The 19607-nt window shown below is 52.3% G+C and overlaps 2 protein-coding genes across 3 annotated transcripts; one reads left to right on the top strand and one right to left on the bottom strand.

The window, feature by feature from the left end:
* Window positions 1–391: 391 nt before the first annotated feature.
* On the bottom strand, window positions 392–4988 carry RPS18 (ribosomal protein S18). Of its 2 annotated transcripts, none has more exons than XM_040983175.1 (5): window positions 4983–4988; window positions 3970–4068; window positions 865–951; window positions 689–790; window positions 392–601 (listed from the first exon to the last, which is right to left on the bottom strand). In XM_040983175.1, exons 1-5 carry the CDS (start codon window positions 4983–4985, stop codon window positions 434–436), a joined length of 459 nt encoding a protein of 152 aa, XP_040839109.1. In that variant the 5' UTR covers window positions 4986–4988; the 3' UTR covers window positions 392–433. The 2 variants fall into 2 exon arrangements, with proteins under 2 accessions (XP_040839109.1, XP_040839108.1); XM_040983174.1 differs by lacking the exon at window positions 4983–4988 and adding an exon at window positions 4516–4568.
* Window positions 4733–16356, top strand: VPS52 (VPS52 subunit of GARP complex). Its single transcript, XM_040983173.1, has 20 exons — window positions 4733–5055; window positions 5831–5915; window positions 7384–7436; window positions 7622–7697; window positions 7855–7922; window positions 8216–8391; window positions 9391–9541; window positions 9770–9870; window positions 9959–10091; window positions 10196–10253; window positions 10579–10712; window positions 11218–11373; window positions 11791–11909; window positions 12125–12248; window positions 12496–12591; window positions 12705–12812; window positions 12971–13036; window positions 15109–15220; window positions 15446–15564; window positions 15703–16356. Exons 1-20 carry the CDS (start codon window positions 4966–4968, stop codon window positions 15847–15849), a joined length of 2172 nt encoding a protein of 723 aa, XP_040839107.1. The 5' UTR covers window positions 4733–4965; the 3' UTR covers window positions 15850–16356.
* Window positions 16357–19607: the final 3251 nt, after the last annotated feature.

The following is a 19607-nucleotide window of genomic DNA, read 5'->3' as shown; positions in this document are numbered from 1 at the left end:
GCTCCCCCTCCAGGCTGCGGACGCCGCTGCACCCGCGCCCGACAGACCCTCCGACGGTGTGCGCCAAGTCCCATCCCACCTCCCCGCGGGCCCCGCTCGTGGGCAGCCTCACAGAGCCCCCCACAAGTGGACGAGAACATGTGATTGGAACGGGATTGAATGTGGCAGGATCGCATATGGGAGCCGGTTCTAATCCCAGCGGACCCACTTCCCATCCTGCTCCCTGGTCGAGGACTGCCCCAAGCCTTGGGGGAGACCTGCAAAGGCTCCTGGCATTGGGGAATGAGTCATGTTAGACCTTCCTCTGTATATCTGACTTCAACACATACACAAGAACAGCAGGGCCCGGCAAGGTCCCTGTCACAGGAAGGAGAAAAAGCACAAAGGAAGCCACGGCATATAAACGATTTATTAACAGAAAAGGCCTGCCGACTCATTTCTTCTTGGACACACCCACAGTGCGGCCCCGGCGGCCAGTGGTCTTGGTGTGCTGGCCTCGGACACGGAGGCCCCAGAAGTGGCGCAGCCCTCTATGCGCCCGGATCTTCTTCAGCCGCTCCAGATCCTCGCGGAGCTTGTTATCCAGACCGTTGGCCAGAACCTAGAATGTGGGGAAGAGGGTCAGGGTTGCCTCTTCTCTAACCTCCCACACCCACGCTCCTTGGGGCAAGGTCCATGTAGCACACACCTGACTGTATTTGCCATCCTTCACATCCTTCTGTCTGTTCAAGAACCAGTCCGGGATCTTGTACTGTCTGGGATTCTGCATGATGGTGATCACCCGCTCCACCTGGCAAGCAGGACACATCGCATCTAGCTGGTGCTTTTAGGGAGAGGCCCAACCTCCAACCCCCGAATCCTCACCTCATCCTCAGTGAGTTCTCCTGCCCTCTTGGTGAGGTCAATGTCTGCTTTTCTCAGCACCACGTGGGCGTACCTTCGCCCCACACCCTGAAGTAAGAGATTTCAGAATGACAATTTGACTTTGGGTGCCCACATAAGTCTCTTTTCCAAAAGGCACACAAACATTAGGTCTGCAACAACCTAGTGTTGCACAATTTCCCACATCACTCTTCTTCAGCCACTTAGCATAGAACCCAGTGTGGTTAAACAAAGGAGGGGTGGGCATTAAGGTGTTACAGGGGTTAAGCTGTTGCCTCAGTTGCTGTTTTAAAAAAATAATTTGTATTATAAGGTAGATGAGACTTATGGAAGAGGCAGATGTTCCATCTGGTAGCCACAACAACCAGAGAGCTGAGCTGAGCTAATATGGGTCTGATGCAGGGTCCCAAGGCTACTAGCTGGATGGGAAGTGGAGCAGCTGGGACATGAACCAACACCATATCAGATCCTGTGGTGCACAAGGCAAGGATTTAACCACTGAATCATCATGCCAGGTCTCTTGCTATTTCTGACCCAGCTCCTGAATAAAGTGCCTGGGTAAGCAGCTGGCAAAGATCTCTTCTGCTACAACTCCACACACACTCACTCTTACACAGGGCACAGAGCTGAACATCAAAGAGGACAGTGCTATAACAGGCAATCCTGCACCATTAAGTGCAGTAGGCTGGTTCCTTTCCCAGCTGCTCCGCTTATGATCCAGCTCCCTGCTCTCCCTGCTCGTGGTGTGTGAAAGCAGCAGATAGCCCCACTCCATGGAACCCAGTGTCTATACAGGAGACCCCAAAGACACTCCTGACTTTGGATCGGCTCAGCTTTAACTGTTGAGGCCATCTGGGGAGTGAACCAGTTATGAATCTTTTCCTCTATGTAAATTACCGTTCAAATAAAAATGTCTTTAACAATAAAACTTTAAAGACAAAAACACCTGGAACACTGCTTGTTGTTCCAGTTGTAGTTAAATGGCTGTTTTCCCTGTGAGAATTGTTTGCCTCTTCAAGCTGATGCCACAAAACCATGGTCTTGCAAGTTTAATGGTGTTCTTGCTGGAGAATTGTTAAGGGTCATAATTTTGGGGGATAGACCAACCCCCAAACCGCATATTTGCCATATCCTAGCAAGCCAATCTTGCCCAAATGAAACAAAAATTCAAATGTTTATGTTGATGGCACCACACCAACACCTGTGCCCAGGGCTGACATCCCTTGCTACATCCATCCAATAACCAGATGCACTGGGACACTGAATGCCGGAGACTCGCTAGCAATCAACAGTGCTGAGAGGGCCCTGTGTGAAGTGAAGCTGCAACAAGCCTAGAAGGGCAGGGATCACTGACAGCAAAAGGCAGGAAAAGTTAAGGAAGGACACTTGGAGCTTTGAGTAACAAAACACTGCCTTACTGAAAGATCTTAAACAGTGTGAGAGCCTCCGCCCACTGGTTAACCCTCTAAATAACTGCGACAGTCAGAGCTGGGTCAGGCTGAAGAAAACAGGAGCTTCTTCTGGGTCTCCTTCCCAGGTGTGGCAGTCCAAGCACTTAGGCCATAAGCAGGGAAAAGTTGGACTGGAAGCACAGCAGCTAGAACAGGAACCAGCAGCCGAATGGGATGGCAGCTTTACCTGTGACACCACTGTGTAGACTCCAGATTTGTTTCTAAGTGACACTTGTGGTAACTTACTTTGTATTTCCAGGAAGCAGATGACATTTCTGGTCTTTAACTTAAGTGACCTCCTAGGATCAAACCACCAGTTTGAGGGCCTGGTGCCTGCGATAGCCTAGCACCTAAAGCCCTCACCTTGCACGCACCAGGATCCCATATGGGTGCCAGTTCTAATCCCGGCAGCTCCACTTCCCATCCAGCTCCCTGCTTGTGGCCTGGGAAAGCAGTTGAGGATGGCCCAAAGCCTTGGGACCCTGCACCCATGTGGAAGAGTTGGAAGAAGTTTCTGGCCACTTGGGGAGTGAATCAGCGGAAAGTCAGATATAACTTTTCAATAATATAAATTCTAAAAAAAAAAAAAGTTTACCAGGTTGATTCAGAGATTAGGGTCCAAGTCTCCCTCAAGTTTATTTAAATGTTTACAGATGAAACTAGGAAAGAAAAATTAATCTACTTTTGAAGCCTTTCCTTTTTTCATCATTGTACTTCAAAAGACTAGTATTTCCTAGAAGAACTGATGCCAACTTGGCAGGACAAGTCCCATTTCGAAATTCTGCACAAACAGCAGTCACCATATCCTGGTGTAAGGGGCACAGGCAGATGGCACACCTTAAGAGTAGGAACAATCTGAAAGAATAATAGCAAAATACACAAGACAGAACAAGGAGCAAAGCACAGAGCTCTGTCAGTGCACACACCTTCCCCAGCTAAGCAGCAATCTCACTTCCCACTCTACACAGGCTAATTTACTCTGCCCACCCCGACTTTACCTGCAGCTATGTATAAAGAACCCCTTCCCATACTCACCTTTTATTTCTGGCTCAGGAATTACTCTGCCTGCCATATAAATCCCTCCGAGATCCCTCTCCCCCCGCTTTCATATCCACCAGGGAAGAGCTGCTGTGCCGCACACTCCACAACACCTCAAGGCTCATCTGATTGTAGGAACAGCCTTTCAGGGACATATCCTAGTCACACCTGACAAGGTCCTGCGCAAGCTCTTCCCCCGTGCTGTAAACCACAGCAGCCCGTGATGCCAGTCCACTCGTAGCCCCCTTCATCCCGCGGCCACCCTCCCTCGTTTGTGTGCAAGAAGCTGTGGCCCACACCCTCCTTCAACAGCACACACACACAAAATGGGAGAACCTGACAGACCTTGTGAAGTCAGAGCTGTAATTCCTGCTTAAATGACCCAACACCAACCTATGCTTAACGCCCCCCTCCAGATTAACAAAGTGTCCTTAATTACCCACCCGCAAATTTTCTTTTAAACTCTTCCAAACCAGGCAGCAAGGTTCCTATAAGGAATACCCCTCCACGAAGCACAGGAGTGCCCACGGGGAAGCAGCGCTGGCCACCGCTGCCCAGGAGCTGGCACGACCCCCAACCCCTCACCCCGCCGACTCACCTTAATGGCCGTGATGGCAAAGGCTATTTTGCGCCGCCCATCGATATTCGTGTTGAGGACTCGCAAAATGTGCTGAAACTTCTCAGGGATCACTAGAGACTGAGACACACAGGCGGGAAATCAGCCGCGAGCCCGCACGGCTGCTAACCGGCCCCGCGAGCCGCGACCCCCGCCCGCCTCTCCGGCGTCGGACCGCAGCAAGCTCTGCAGCGGCAGCAGGAACAAGGAGCGCTCCAGCTCGGCAAAATGCAGTTTCCCGAAGGTGCCAAGCCCGGTCCCCCAAGGCCATCCTGCGTGGCCGAGACGGGGAGTCTCCACGCGCGCCCAAACCTCGGGCGGCTTTCGCGCGCCCGGGCAGTGACTCTTCCCGGGGTCCGGCTGCCCGGAACTGGGAGCCTTGGGTCTTCCCTCCACTGAGATGCGACCCAAGACTCCACGCAGAAAGCTGCGAGACCCCCAGATCATGCCGTCCCGGGCATTCCCACAGCAAGTCTTCCCTGCTCTGGTCCCGATGTCGCCGGATTTCACTGCCCAGCTCAGGCTTACCATGGCGATGCTAAAGGCGGCGGCGTGTAGGCCTCCTGTGGAAGAGAGAACGGAAGTGACGCGACCCTCTTTTATAGCATCCCGGCGGAAGGGGCGTGACTAAGCCTCGGCGAAACGCTTCCGGAAACTTGCTTCAGTGGGAATTGACTGGACTGCTGATAGTTTAGTCAAGACTACAACTTCCGGTGCGGCGTTTCTTTACAGTCCGTAAAGTTCCTGCGTAGCGGAGCGGGGAAGGTTCCGCCAGGGAGGTTGGGGTGGAGACTTACGCGATCTCAATGGCGTTTGGCTGAAGTGGTTAGAGCTGAAAGGGGCAAAGCTGGAGTCCCACAGCTTGTATGAAATACCTAGGAACTATTTCGCAGTGTTCCAGACACTCGGAGACTATTCGATCCACTCTGGTCACGGACTCGCTTGGACTGTCAGCTGCCGGAAGTGAGGCTGCGGGGGATGGCGGCCGCGGAGACCATGGCGGCCGCTGCCCGAGAGCTGGTGCTGCGGGCTGGGGCCTCAGATATGGAGGAGGAGGAAGGCCCGTTGGTGAGAGCGCCGGGCTGTTTCTCCCGCGTGGTCTCGTCCAGTCGTCCTTGTGTCCTAGGATAGATGTAGGCACCGAGGGTGCATTGTAGTGGAGCTTGCCTGCTACCCATAAAGTCTGTTTGGTTCCCCCACAAACCCTTCCCGATTCCCTTAGGGGAACCTAAATGGAGAAAACCCGGTTTGGGGGGCACAGTTTCAGCTTCCCTCCACGTTTTTGGTGGACTAAAGAGCCAGTGTGGTGTGAAGGTTGAGCATATATCCTCTGGTGCCCGGCTGCTTGAGTTCGGATGCCAGTCCTGTCACAGCGCTGTGTGTCCTTGGGCAGGTTCACCAGCTCGTCTGTGCCATCAGTTTCCATGCTTATAGTGTGAGGACCATCATGGGACCTCCCTGATAAGCAGGTTGTCATTAGGGTGAGGTGAGCGAGCGTGTTTAACATGGCACCTGGCGTGCTAGGTGAACATTCTGTGTCCACTGCTGTTTCTAGAAGTCTGTGTGCTCCCGGAAGTGTGGTGATAGAAAGAGCCTGAGGGCTGTAAGGCCAAAGGCAGGTTCTGCTCTGTCTTCAGCATCTTGTGATTCCTGTGATTCAACGCCTTCTGCCGTTGCCATCAGTTGCCTGACTTCTTGTCCTGGTCCCTGCCGTTTGCCCGACATGACTGAGTACAGTGTGAGAGGCAGGGAAAACAGGCCCCCTCACTGAGGGAATCGCAGGCATTCAATGACACCTTCTTCTTCTGTTTTTCCCTTCCCCTGACTACCTGTCCCTTCCCAGGGAGGTAGTCCTGGCATTCAGGAGGCACTGCAGCTGGGGGAGTTGGATATCACTTCTGATGAATTCATCCTGGATGAAGTGGATGGTGAGTGACAGTTGGTGGTGGGTGCAGAGTACGCCATGCCCCACCATCCTTTAGACCCTGGTGGGTGCCTGGAATTGTGGTACCCTGTTTGTACCATATTTTTTCCTATGCAAGCATACATACATACCACTGGTAAGGTTTTATGCCTAATTAAGCACAGTGAGGATTTAACAATAATGACTTAGTGATAATAACTTATTGGTGTCATGATTGATTGAACAAAGAACAAGAAGATGCTTAATGGAGAAATGATTTTATTCATTTACACTGCGGCCATCATCCACACTTTCAGGAGGACACACTTTGTCTAAGAATAAGTAGCCTTTTTTTTTTTTTTTTTAAAGATTTATTTTTATTATTTTTTCATTGGAAAGGCGGATATACAGAGAGGAGATACAGAGAGGAAGATCTTCCGTCCGATGATTCACTCCCCAAGTGAGCCGCAACGGGTCGATACTATGCCGATCCGAAGCCAGGAGCCTCTTCCGGGTCTCCCACGCGGGTGCAGGGTCCCAAAGCTTTGGGCCGTCCTCAACTGCCTTCCCAGGCCACAGGCAGGGAGCTGGAAGGGAAGCGGGGCTGCCGGGATTAGAACCGGCGCCCATATGGGATCCCGGGCGTGCAAGGCGAGGACTTAACCACTTGCGCCACCGCGCCGGGCCCATAAGTAGCCTTTTATACCCCCAAAGAACCCAGGTGTCGTACAAAGCTCTCTTTAATCCTTATGTGAAGCTAGCAGTTCTTAGGATAGTTTTTCTTGTGTTAACTAAAAAATTAAAAAGTAAGGGAGAAGGCATTAACACAGAGTTTTGGTATGCTTTGATTCATTATTTACAACTCAAGGAAAGTAAGAAAAAGGTAGTATTGAGGCTAGGGTTCCTTTCTTCTGTTACCTTTAACCAGAGGGAGGATGGAGAGAGAGCACTGGGACTTGGTGTGCTGCTTGGTGCTCCAAGGTCAGACACAAAATCAGGTGTTCCTGACTTGTGAATAAGCTTCCTTGTCCACCGAGGCACTCAGCTCCTTCATATTAGGATAAAACAGCTAGCATCACTGTCCTTGCTCTTTGGAACCATTGTTAAGTCAAATCAGAGTTAGGAGAACACAAGTGCTGTGACAGCATCTGCTGAGAGGGCTGTTCAGTGAGTAATAGGTGGGTAGCACATACAGCTTAGAGGGTCTGGAAGAGGGATGATTCACTGCTGAGTGGCAGGAAGCATGAGGACGTGAGATTTCATAAACTACTCAGAATGGAGCACAGCTTAAAACGCATGACCTGTTTATTTCTCGAATTTTCCATTGGCTACTTTTTGGGTAACTGGAAAGATGGAAAGCAAAATGTGCAAGTGAGGGGAAACTGCTGTATCCAGGGATCTGGAAGGAATAAGGCAGGGATTGGTGTGCACCTGTTCAGGGTGGAGATAAGAGGCTCTGGAGCTGGGTGCTTACGATAAACTTCTATTTCTAGTTCACATTCAGGCGAATCTGGAGGATGAATTAGTAAAGGAAGCTCTTAAAACGGTAAGGCTTTACACTGCACTGATCTGTTCCCTTTTACCCACCCTCCCTCCAAAAGAAAAACCAAGCCAGAACCCCTACATTTGTTACGTCAGCCTGATGCCTTACTCACCAGTCCTCCCCTGATTGTGTTCCTGGATCACTCTGCCATTACGTCCTCCTGACCCATCCCCTTTCTATATGCCCAGGGTGTGGATCTGCGTCACTATTCAAAGCAAGTGGAGCTGGAGTTACAGCAGATTGAGCAGAAGTCCATCCGGGATTGTATCCTCCAGTGCCCAAAGGGGTGGGCATAGTGACATCCGTGGGATGTAGTGTCCACAGCCCTGTGAGGGTGACGGCTTCTCCCCGAGGTTCCTGTCACTCCAGGGCAGAGAGTGCCCAACTTGGCTGTGAGGCTCCTTGATTCCTTGTGGCTTAGATATCCAAGAGAGTGAGAATATAGCATCACTGCACAACCAGATCACAGCCTGTGATGCTGTCCTGGAGGTGAGTAAGGGGACCTGTGGCTCCCTGGTGACCCTGAGTCCCTACATGGCCTCTGCTGCCATTCTCCTTCAACCCCCTCAGTTGAGGACCGGTGAAGTCACTTTCAGGATGTTCTCAAGCAACTGTCTTGTTACTGCCATAGCTGACGTAATTTCCCGTGACCCTTGGGGTTGTTTTATCATCTGCCATGTCATGGACCAATAGATGCTGGGGGCCTCCCCAGGACTCAGGAGGCCCACCTGCGCCTTTCCTGGCCAGCAGCTCTTCAGCAGCATCTTCTGCCCTCCCCTTAGCGCATGGAGCAGATGCTGGGGGCCTTTCAGAGCGACCTCAGCTCCATCAGCTCTGAGATCCGGACACTGCAGGAGCAGTCAGGAGCCATGAACATTCGGCTTAGAAACCGCCAAGCAGTTCGAGGGAAACTTGGGGAGCTTGTGGATGGTCTGGTGGTACCCTCTGCTCTGGTCACGTGAGTCACTGGTTAGAAGGGTCCCGATGTCCCTGGCAGGTGGATGGCTGGGGTGACCTACTGTATTGACCATTTGAGTCTCCTGGCTCTAGCTCATTCAATGTTATTCAAGATTAGTGAATGGGCTGACACCCATTTCATTTTTTTTCTTTCTTTAAGATTTATTTATTTATTTGAAAGTCTGAGTTACAGAGAAATCTTCCATCCACTGGTTCACTTTTCAGATGGCCACAACAGTGAAGGCTGGGTTGGGCTAAAGCCAGGAGCTTCTTCCAGGTCTCTCATGGCAATGGGAACCCAAGCACTTAGGCCATTTTCCAGTGCCTTTTCCAGGTTATTAGCAGGGAGCTGGATTAGAAGTAGAGCAGCTGGGAATAAAACAGCACCCGGGGGATGCCAGCCCTACAGGCAATAGCTGTACTTGCTCTGCCACAGTGCCAGCTCAACAACCATTTGTCTTTCTTCTTTTTTTTTGTTTTATTTGATAGGCAAAAAGGAGAGACAGAAATAGAGACAGACAGAAGAGAGCATTTATCCACTGATTTATGCCCCCAAGTACCAGCAACAGCAGAGGCTGTTCCACACTGGAATCAGGAGCCAGGAACTCAGTCTGATCTCCCAGTTGGGTGGCAGGGACTCAAGTACCTCAACCACCATCTGCTGCCTCCCAGGGTGTCCATTAGTAAGGAGTTAGAATTGAAGTAGAGTCAGGACTTCAGCCCAGGGACTCTAAATGGGATATGGGCATCCCAAGAGGCATCTTAAATATTGCAACAGATATCTGCTCCCCTGGCAATTGTTCTAACCTTGACACATGCTGTAGGACTCCCAGGCTGGGTATACAGGAAGGGCTAGGAGTAGGAGACTGTACCCATAGTCTGGCTGTATAGTACAGCATAAGGAGATGGAGATGACAGAGGCGAGAGGTCAGAGCTGTTTGGGGGGCTAGTTAGAGATGTCTGGCTCTCCCTTCTAACCCATCTCCTTCCTGCCACCCAGGGCAATCCTGGAGGCTCCAGTGACAGAGCCCAGGTTCCTGGAGCAGCTGCAGGAGTTGGATGCCAAGGCAGCCGCAGTCAGAGAGCAGGAGGCCAGGGGCACAGCAGCCTGTGCAGACGTCAGAGGGGTGCTTGACCGGCTCCGGGTCAAGGTAAGAAGGAAGTGGGGGTGGATGCCCTGCTGACCACTGGAGCCCTTCTCCCTGGACCCTTCACCCTGGACTTCCCCCAGCAGGTATCATTGTGGCCTCTCCCCAAAAACTCCCCCTGCCTATTCCTGGCCAAGCTCAGCCTTGTTCTTCGGGTTTCCCACAACACCTTGAGGAACGTTGGAGGGATGTTCTCTACCCTTGCTCCTGTGTTTGGTCTCCTACACGTAGGCCGTGACAAAGATCCGAGAGTTCATCCTCCAGAAGATTTACTCATTCAGAAAGCCAATGACCAACTATCAGATCCCTCAGACAGCCCTGCTGAAGTACAGGTCACGTGGGGCAGGGACGCGGGCCGCCCAGCTTGGAGCAGCCCAGAGCAAGTGGCTGGGAGGACTGACTGAGCCCTGGCTCCTCCAGGTTCTTCTATCAGTTCCTGCTGGGTAATGAGCGAGCAACAGCAAAGGAGATCAGAGATGAGTACGTGGAGACACTGAGCAAGATCTACTTTTCTTACTATCGCTCTTACTTGGGGCGGCTCATGAAGGTGCAGGTGAGGCCAGCAGGGAGAGGGGACAGCCCCAGGCAAGGAGGGAGTGGGCTGTGCCAGTGTGCTGTGGCAGGAAGTGGCCACCAGTTCTTTATCTTTTTCCCTAGTATGAGGAAGTCGCTGAGAAAGATGACCTAATGGGTGTGGAAGATACAGCCAAGAAAGATATCCTGGAGTTGGGGGAGCCCTTGCCAGCCCTTGAGAGGGAGGATCCCTGGTGCCAGCCTCCAGGGACCTGCTTCTTGACTTTTCCTGTCCCCAAAACTTTTGAGAATGTGATGAAAACTGTGGACCCTCTCCCCAAATAAATGTGCTTGTCATTTTGTCACAACTGCTCCACATGATCTCGTGGGTCAGGTGAAGAAGTGGGGCCCTGGTACTAGGGAGAGTGATGTCGAGGCTGTGCCTGACTGCCTTAAGTCCCCAAAGGTACCAAATCTCTGGGTCCACTTGTGTTCTGTGTGCTTTCCCTAACTCCAAGCCCTCCCACGCTTCTTCTCAAAGCCATCCCTCCGCAGCAGGAACACCATCTTCACCCTGGGCACCCGCGGCTCCGTCATCTCCCCTGCTGAACTTGAAGCCCCCATCCTGGTGCCTCACACAGCCCAGCGTGGAGAGCAGAGGGTAGGAACCAGCTGCTGTCTCTGGGAGACTCAAGCTTGGGGCCAGGAAGGAGATGAGACCTCTGGGCCAAGGTTCCCAAGCTGCAGGCTCCAGCATCAGTATCCCGCGTCCTGGGAACGCCTTCTCCATTTGCTGCAGCCTGCTGTGATGTCATGTCATGTGATACGATATAATGTGATGTGATACGATGTGTGACTGGGAACAGTTGACAGGGCATGCAGAGGGGAGCACCTGGCTGAGGAGAAGGACCATTACAAGGCTGGCATTGAGGTGGCTGCAGGATAAGCCACAGTGGCCAGGGGACAGACTCTTCCTCTTAGACCCCTTGTACTCCCACACTTTTTCAGTGCCCATTCAGGGTGCTCTTTTAGCCTTACTGTGGTTGGATGAGGAGGGTCTGCTGGGTTCTTGTTACCTAAGTTTTCTGATTTTTCTAGGCCTGTCAGGAGGGTGGGTGGTCAGTGTGGGAATCCATCCCTTTGTCTCTCATCTTTTCCTCCTCTAGTATCCATTTGAGGCCCTCTTTCGCAGCCAGCACTATGCCCTCCTGGACAATTCCTGCCGTGAATATCTTTTCATCTGTGAATTTTTCGTTGTGTCTGGTTCCGCTGCCCACGACCTATTCCATGCTGTCATGGGACGCACACTCTCCATGACCCTGGTAAGATCCTGTGCTCTTCAGCAGCATGACAGGGCCCTAACTCCTGTAGCACCCCACTCCCCCCAATTCTAGAGTGTCCAAGCCTTGAACTCAAAGAGTGACTCACCATGAAACCCTCAGAGCTTAGGGTCTGCAGAGACTACTTCTGATCCCCAAACCAGGCAAAAGCCCCTGAAGACTCTGCGGCCCCTAAACCTTGGCACTCTAACACTCAGCCCTGAATTGTGCCATCACATATAGAGCCTGGTAGGCAGGCACTTGGGTGGCCAGTGGATAGGGAAGGGGAGGGGGTGTTTCCCTTTTAGGTCTCTTCCTTCCATGCCATCTGATCCCCAGAGAAACCCGTGCACTTACCCACGGGCATGGGGGATGCTGTACTAACACTCTGCCAATCCTCTGCATGTTCCTCAATCACAGAAACATCTGGAGTCCTATCTGGCCGACTGCTATGACGCCATTGCTGTTTTTCTCTGTATCCACATCGTTCTGCGATTCCGTAACATTGCAGCCAAGAGGGATGTTCCTGCCCTGGACAGGTCTCTGAGTTCTGATCCTTGATGCCCTGCAGGCCTTGGATTCTTGGTCTCACACAACTCCACCCTCATCTGGGAGCTTCTACTGACCTGCAAGCCTCGACCCTTATTCCCACTCACCTATTCACACTTCACACTCCTACCCCAATAACCTGAGGTTGGCCCCACCACCTCCCCGTTCTTTGCTAGCTGACCTCCACCTCTGGTTAAGTCTACAGGTACTGGGAACAGGTGCTGGCCTTTTTGTGGCCACGCTTTGAGATGATCCTGGAGATGAACGTCCAGAGTGTCCGAAGCACTGACCCTCAACGCTTGGGGGGACTGGACACTCGACCCCACTATGTAAGTGGGGGCAAGACTGACAGGTTCTTGAAGGCAGTTCTTCAAACTCCACCAATGGGTTGGCCAAGGTCATGGTTGTGGTGTAGGCCACACTGTGAGAAGCCATCTAGGAGGGTTGTTGAGCTCCTGCTGGGTTGAGCACTATGGTGGAGGGACGAGAGCTGTGAATCACAGGTGGTGTAGGTGGGGGCACTGGGGAGATGTGTGGATTGGACCAGGACGGTGGTGTGATTTTCTTTTCTCTTAGATCACACGCCGATATGCTGAGTTCTCCTCTGCTCTCGTCAGCATCAACCAGACAATTCCCAATGAGCGGACCATGCAGCTGCTGGGCCAGCTCCAGGTGGGACGGGCCTGAAGAGGCTTCCTGGCCACAGAATTGCCGCTGTGGGAGAGCCTGAGGGGCAGCCAAAGCACCTTGCTTCCCTGCTCACCTCCTCCTTTTCACCTCCGCAGGTGGAAGTGGAGAATTTTGTCCTCCGAGTAGCAGCAGAGTTCTCCTCCAGGAAGGAGCAGCTGGTGTTTCTAATCAACAACTATGACATGATGCTGGGTGTGCTGATGGTAATTCGGTTCTCCCCACTGTCAGCTGTACGAGGGCACAGAGGCTTGTTTAGTGTATGCTTTTGGAGGCAGCCACAACCTCTGTTTATATACAGAGCCCTCCTGGAGGCAAGGTCCACTCTCCCCTAAAGTGATATTGCCCGCTTGCCTTCCCCTAGGAGCGGGCTGCAGATGACAGCAAAGAAGTTGAGAGTTTCCAGCAGCTGCTGAATGCTCGGACGCAGGTAGCGGGTGGGGAAAGGGACGGACCTGGGGGATGACTGTGTGTGTGGTGTGTGTGTACATTTGTGGGTGTATATGTGTACATGTCAAGGGTGGCACAGTGGGCCTCAGAAATGCAGAATTTGAATTACAGCAGTTTTTTGTTCACAGCATTAGCTATTGGTCCATTTAGCCAATTTCTTTTATTTTTTTTTTAAGACTTATTATTGGAAAGTCAGGTATACAGAGAGGAAGAGAGACAGAGAGAAACATCTTTCATCTGATGACTCACTCCCCAAGTGGCCGCAACAGCTGGAGTTGAGCCAATCCAAAACCAGGAGCCAGGAGCCTCCTCTGGGTTTCCCACACAGGTGTAGGGTCCCAAGGCTTTGGACCATCCTATACTGCTTTCCTAGACCACAAGCAGGGAGCTGGATGGGAAGCAGAGCTGCCAGGATTAGAACTGGCGCTCATATGGGATCCTGGTGCATTCAAGGCGAGGACCCCAGCCGCTAGGCCACGCCCGAGAAGCCTTTCTTGATACGCTATCATATCGCAAATGCAATGCTGGCCCTACATTCAGCAGCTTGATGTACTACACCACAATGCCAGCTCTTATACATACCTCTTTTTTTTTTTTAAAGATTTATTTTTATTATTTTTTCATTGGAAAGGCAGATATACAGAGAGGAGAGACAGAGAGGAAGATCTTCCGTCCAATGATTCACTCCCCAAGTGAGCGCAACGGGCCGATACTATGCCGATCCGAAGCCAGGAGCCTCTTCCGGGTCTCCCACGCGGGTGCAGGTTCCCAAAGCTTTGGGCCGTCCTCGACTGCTTTCCCAGGCCACAGGCAGGGAGCTGGAAGGGAAGCGGGGCTGCCGGGATTAGAACCAGCGCCCATATGGGATCCCGGGCGTGCAAGGCGAGGACCTTTAACCACTTGCGCCACCGCGCCGGGCCCACATACCTCTTTTTTTTTTAACTATTTATTTATTTATTTTAAAGTCAGAGTTACAGAGAGAAAGAAAGAGATCTCCCATCCACAGGTTCAGTCCTCAAATGGCAGCAGTGACTGGAGCTGAGCTGATCTGAAGCTGGGAGCCAAGAACTTATTCTGTGTCTTCCACATGAATGCAGGGGCTTAAAGCCTTGGGCCACCTTTTACTTTACCAGGCCATGAGCATGGAACTGGGTCAGAAATGGAGCAGTTGGGATTTGAACCAGCATCCACATAGGATATGGTGCCACAGATAGAGGATTAGTTTGTATGCCATTGCACTAGCTCCTTATCCATACTTTTTTTTTTTTTTAATTGGAAAGATTTACAGAGAGCAGGAGAGACAGAAAGTTCTATCTTCTGGTTCACTGCCCAAGTGACCGCAACAGCAAGAGCTGAGTCAGTCTGAAGCCAGGAGCCTCTTCTGGGTCTCCCATGCAGGTGCAGGGTCCCAAGGTTTTGGACCAACCTCTACTGCTTTCCCAGGCCACAAGCATGGAGCTGGAAGGGTAGTGGAGCAGCTGGAATATGAAACGGCACCCATATGGAATCCTTGTGCATGCAAGACAAGCACTTTAGCCACTAGGCTGCCATGCCAGGCCCCTCAAATATAATTTTTGTTGTTAAATTTTTAGTTTGAATTTTTTAGTTTGTGGTATAATATTATATAGACTGGAATTCCCCACCAAATTCCCAGCCCCAACAGATTCTCCCCATGTTGCTGCAATAGCATAGTCCTTCATAAGGAGTCATAATTCTATCCGTCTGTTATTTAAGTATGCCCTGACATTGCTGGTACAGACGATGTCAAACAGACCAGAATCCCATTGTCTACACATTTCCAAGAGTTTCACTGGGAGTCCATCTTTGATTTGGAAGCGGGGATGCATATTGCATTGTATCCCCAAAGTATAATTTTTTAAAGAGAGCGATCCTTGTAGACTTCCCCGTCTCTTGTTACATCGGCATGTCCTCCCAGAGCTGAGCCGTTCTGCTGTGGGAAGTCTGAAGTGCCCAGTTAGTAATGATGCCAGAGCTGCAGCAGTCTGCAGACACTGGGACAAGTGCTCGAGTGTGTGTGTACTTTTTTTGCAGGAATTCATCGAAGAGCTGCTGTCTCCCCCTTTTGGGGGCCTGGTGGCATTTGTGAAAGAGGCTGAAGCTTTGATTGAACGTGGACAGGCTGAGCGGCTTCGGGGCGAAGAAGGTGTGTACCTGCTGTGGTAATGGGGTCAGTGGTAAGATGAATGGAAAAGGACACGACAGGACACAGGTCAGTTGGAAGGGAGGCAGAGCAGGAAAGAGTGGGTTGGCAGAAGGCCTGGAGGGAGTGTTTGATGGTGAGGGTGGCTGTGCCGTGGAGAGGACTTGGCTGAGGCAACCATCACCTGACTTAGTCCACTTGTCTTATTCCTTTTCCTTGTGCTGTCAGCCCGGGTGACTCAGCTGATCCGGGGTTTCGGTAGCTCCTGGAAGTCATCCGTGGAGTCTCTGAGTCAGGACGTCATGCGGAGCTTCACCAACTTCAGAAATGGGACCAGCATCATCCAGGTGACCTGCAGCTCCTCCCTGCCCCCCCAGGGGGGCTAAACCTCATCTACATAACCCTCTGCCTGGTCTGGGGGACTGCTCCTCTCCAGCAGTGGTCCCGCCCCACAACCTGACCCTTGCCTGTCTCTCTCTGCCCAGGGAGCGCTGACCCAGCTGATCCAGCTCTACCACCGCTTCCACCGGGTGCTGTCCCAGCCCCAGCTCCGGGCCCTCCCTGCCCGGGCAGAGCTCATCAACATCCACCACCTCATGGTGGAGCTCAAGAAGCACAAACCCAACTTCTGACGCACAGGATCCGCTCTGGGATTTGCCCTTCCTCGCCAGGGGTTCCCCTTCCTGTGGGCCCCTCACCTCCTGGGCCTTCGACACTCCCCTCTGTCTTCATGCCCAGGACCTTGCCTCAGTGGGATGAGCTAACCCCCTTGGCCTTCTAGTGTCTCAGGCTTCCCTGGGTTTCTAGAATGACCTTCCTCATTTCTCCAGTTTTGTCACCCTCCTTTGCTCCCAAGCACCCAGGGCTCCTCCCCCAGTAAAAACCTTGGCTGCCACCACCTCCAATTTGCTGAACTCTTGTTTGTCACCATGTTCTGAGGGTGAACTCAACTCAGACTGGTGGCAAGGGGAGACGGCTGCCCAGTCATTCCTGCCCCCCCCCCCAACACACACGAAGTGTTTTATTTTCTGTAGCTTTTTGACCTAAGATCTCAGCAATGTGAACACTAACCCATTCCTTCCCAGCTTGGGAATTAGGGCAAAGTCAGTCTGCAGAAAACTAATAAATATTTAATATGACATGACCCTCTTCATCCATTTCCTTTCTCCTTCCTCCTGGGCCTTCAGGCCACCCCTTGCTTCTCCAGAGTCCCTTTCCTCGGACTGCTCCCTGGGCTCACAGATGGTTGAGTGTGCGCAAGGGGCATGGACAGTGATTTGTAACCTCCGGCTGCTTCAGGCTGAAGAGGGTCGTGTGGTCTTAGAGAGGGCCACCATTTCATAGGCAACCAAGCTGCTGCAGGAAGGAGCTGCTGATTCAAATGGCAGGCGTGGGGAGGCTTTGTGGCACTTAGGATGCCCACATCCCACGGGAGAATGGGGATTTGCATCTCAGCTGCTCATCCAGCTTCCTCCGATGCCTGAGAGGCAGCACATGACGGCCGAGCGGCTGGGTCACTTCCCCTCACAGGCCAGTCGCAGGTGGAGTTTCTGGCTCCTGGCTTTGGCCTGGACCAGCCCTAACTGCTGAGAGTATTTGGGAAATGACCCAGAAGGTAGAAGACATTTTTTTCCCCCTTCTCTGCCATCTTGTTTTTTGCTTATTTGTTTTTAATAGCAGGTGCCTGAAGTGCAGGGGGCACAGTTGTACAGCCTGGGGCACTGTCCTAGAGCCCCCTGGATTGCCACCTTGTGGCAGGTAGTCGCTGACACCGCCTCCTACTGCAGCTGAAGGCCTACATGCACATGGTTACTATGCGACGGGGTGGACCATCTCCCCAGTTTGTCCATCTCATCATTGCTGTGTTTGGCTCGGAGCCTTCCCTCCCCCTATACACCTCATTTGAACTCCAGATGGAGACACAGGGGCGCCTTTAAGTCCTAAGGGAAAAGAGGCTGTCAAGAGGATAGTTCTTCCACGCCGCTGGCCTAACCCCTTCCACCCCAGATGCCCCGCGGGTGGTCAAGGAAAGTGGTTTCTACTCTGCTTGGGCCCGGTAGTTTGCGCGGTCGGCTGGCCCTCGGGATAGGCTGTGCAACGGGGCGTGCTAGTGCAAACAAACGGACTTCTTGGCTCCCGCCTTCCCGGGGGTTTCGGCCCCTTTCTGACTAAAGCTCTCTGATTGGCTTCTGAAACTGTATTTCACCCTCCTTGGCCTATCCGCTTTGAGCGTCTGAGGTGGAGCGTGGAGGAGCCTGGAGGGATCGGGCGGCTCCCGATTGGTCCTTGCTCCTCAGGCGCGGTCAGGTCTGTCCTTAACTGACCTCCGCCCGGCGCTGTGCCACCTCTCCGCGTGCTTCCAGGTTTTTCGCGCCTAACGACCCCCACGTTCCTTGAGGCCTTTCTGGGACGGAGTTAGGCTATGAGGGGGTCTCAGAGATCCTGTGTCTGTAGTGGTGCCTTCCCGCTCCTCTTTCCAGTGTCACCCTCGGAAGATGAAGGTCTGCAGCATCCTGAGGGGGCGGGGGCGGGAAGGACCGAGAATTGGGGATTTGCGACCTGTAGAGGGTGGGTTCCTGTAGGATGAGTTCCTGGATACTCCCTTGTTAGGCTTTGCAAAGTCAGCCGGTACTCCAATAGGAGGAGGACTGTGAGAGGGCAGGCTCCTGACTCTTCAGTTTAGACCCTCCCCGTTCCAGAATCCAAACCTTAAATCTCGACCAAAGATTGCAACTTTTGCAGCCCTCGTTGCCGGAGGGAGAGCGATGGGGCTAAGCGATAGCTTTTGAGGCCGGTGCAGCACACGGTTTTCCCAGACATTTAACTACCCCCGGTGGTCCTCAGCCCCAGCGAGCTCTCAGGATGGGTGGTCCTGGAGATCCTGAAAAGGAGGCCAGGGGGAGAGGATGCCGCGACACCCGCGCTGACCTGCAGGGGGCAGCAGGGACCAGGGAATAGAACAGCTCTCCTCGGCTGGACTCCCCGACGCGCCGTGGTGTCAGCTTCCCATAGACCATGCCGCAGCTGCCCAGGGCCTCTCCCAATCTGTTCTGTAGCTTAAAGGGGGCCAGCGATCTAAAAGTCCTCCCTCACTTTTCAACATAGACTCACACTGGCCTCGCAGATCCCCTACCGGGGTCTCTCCGATCCCTACACGAGTTTCCTAATTTCTCTCTGCTAGTCCTTGAGACCAGTATCGGGTGCAGTGCCGGGTTTCCTAGTTGTCATACAGGATGGGGAGGAGGGGGAGGGACACATTGTTCCGGCTCTCGTATTTCTCCCTGCAGTCTCAGCCTCTTTGCGTCTACCTTGTCCTGTGGCTTTAACTGGGGTCCCTGGGAAATGTCTGCTTCGTAAAGGGTACACCCACCTGAGAATGTGTGTGTTGAGGGAAGGGACAGCTTCCTTTCTTCTTGTCCTGTGAACAGGATAAACCCAGCCACCTTTCACCTGAGAAGAGCAGCCTTTCTGATTTCCTGCACCTGGCGTAAGGGGGAACAGGCTGGGTTCCAAAATAAGCTAGATTCAAAGAAAGAATGGCGAGGCAAAGCTGGTATAAAACAGAACAGATACCAGTTTTTTTCATCCCAGCTATCAAGGGCATGGTTATTCAAACTACATACCAGACAAATCAAGTGGTTTCAGGTGCAATATCCACTTTTTGAAGACTTGTTTTTTTTTTTTTTTTTTAGGAAAGGCAGATCGGGTTTACAGAGGAGATATAGAAAGACCTTCCATCCACTGCTTCACTCCCCAAGTGACTGCAATGGTTGGAGCTGAACCAATTTGAAACCATGAGCCAGGAGTTTCTTCTGAGTCTCCTACATGAATGCAGGGTTCTAAGACGTTGGGCGATCCTCCACTGCTTTCCCAAGCCATAAGCAGGGAGCTGAATGGAAAGTGGAACAGCCAGGACATGAACTGGTGCCCATATGGGATCCTGGCACTTGTCAGGTGAAAATTTAGCTGCTGAGCCGTTGAGCAGGATCCCAGATACACTCAGGGTCTGCAGCATGAAATGGGTTGAGCCTCCACCTGTGGTGCAGTATCCCATATGGGTGTCAGTTTGAGTCCTGGTTGTTCCACTTCTGATCTGGTTCCTGCTAATGGCCTGGAAAAGCAGTGATGAAGGCTCAGGGCCTTGAACTCCTGTACCTACATGATATACACAGAATAAGCTCCTGGCTGCAGCTGCAGAGTCAGCTCAGACCGTCGCAGCTGTGGAGCGTGAACTAACAGAACACAGCTTCTTTCTCTCTCGTTGACTTTCAAGTAAATCTTTGAAAAATAAAAATGCTGAGGCCAGTGTGGTGGTGTATCAGGCTAATCCTCCACCTGTGGCACATACAGCCTACACGGATGCTGTTTCAGTGCCAGCTGCTCTACTTCT

Source organism: Ochotona curzoniae, unplaced genomic scaffold (genome assembly GCF_017591425.1).
Source record: "Ochotona curzoniae isolate NIBS_2020 unplaced genomic scaffold, NIBS_Ocur_1.0 contig_3819, whole genome shotgun sequence".
NCBI lineage: Eukaryota > Metazoa > Chordata > Mammalia > Lagomorpha > Ochotonidae > Ochotona > Ochotona curzoniae.
Note: the sequence above shows the minus strand (reverse complement) of the source record. Positions and strands in the feature narration are given on the sequence as shown.

What these genes read in the sequence shown, in the direction of transcription:
- VPS52 (XM_040983173.1), top strand. Translation starts at nt 4,966, where the DNA reads ATGGCGGCCGCGGAGACCATGGCGGCCGCTGCCCGAGAGCTGGTGCTG. An exon ending in GTACCCTCTGCTCTGGTCAC is followed by an intron (nt 8,392 to 9,390) that starts GTGAGTCACTGG and finishes CCTGCCACCCAG; the next exon opens with GGCAATCCTGGAGGCTCCAG. An exon ending in GATGTTCCTGCCCTGGACAG is followed by an intron (nt 11,910 to 12,124) that starts GTCTCTGAGTTC and finishes TTAAGTCTACAG; the next exon opens with GTACTGGGAACAGGTGCTGG.
- RPS18 (XM_040983175.1), bottom strand. An exon ending in GAGAACTCACTGAGGATGAG is followed by an intron (nt 791 to 864) that starts GTGAGGATTCGG and finishes CCTGCTTGCCAG; the next exon opens with GTGGAGCGGGTGATCACCAT. An exon ending in AGGATGGCAAATACAGTCAG is followed by an intron (nt 602 to 688) that starts GTGTGTGCTACA and finishes CCCACATTCTAG; the next exon opens with GTTCTGGCCAACGGTCTGGA.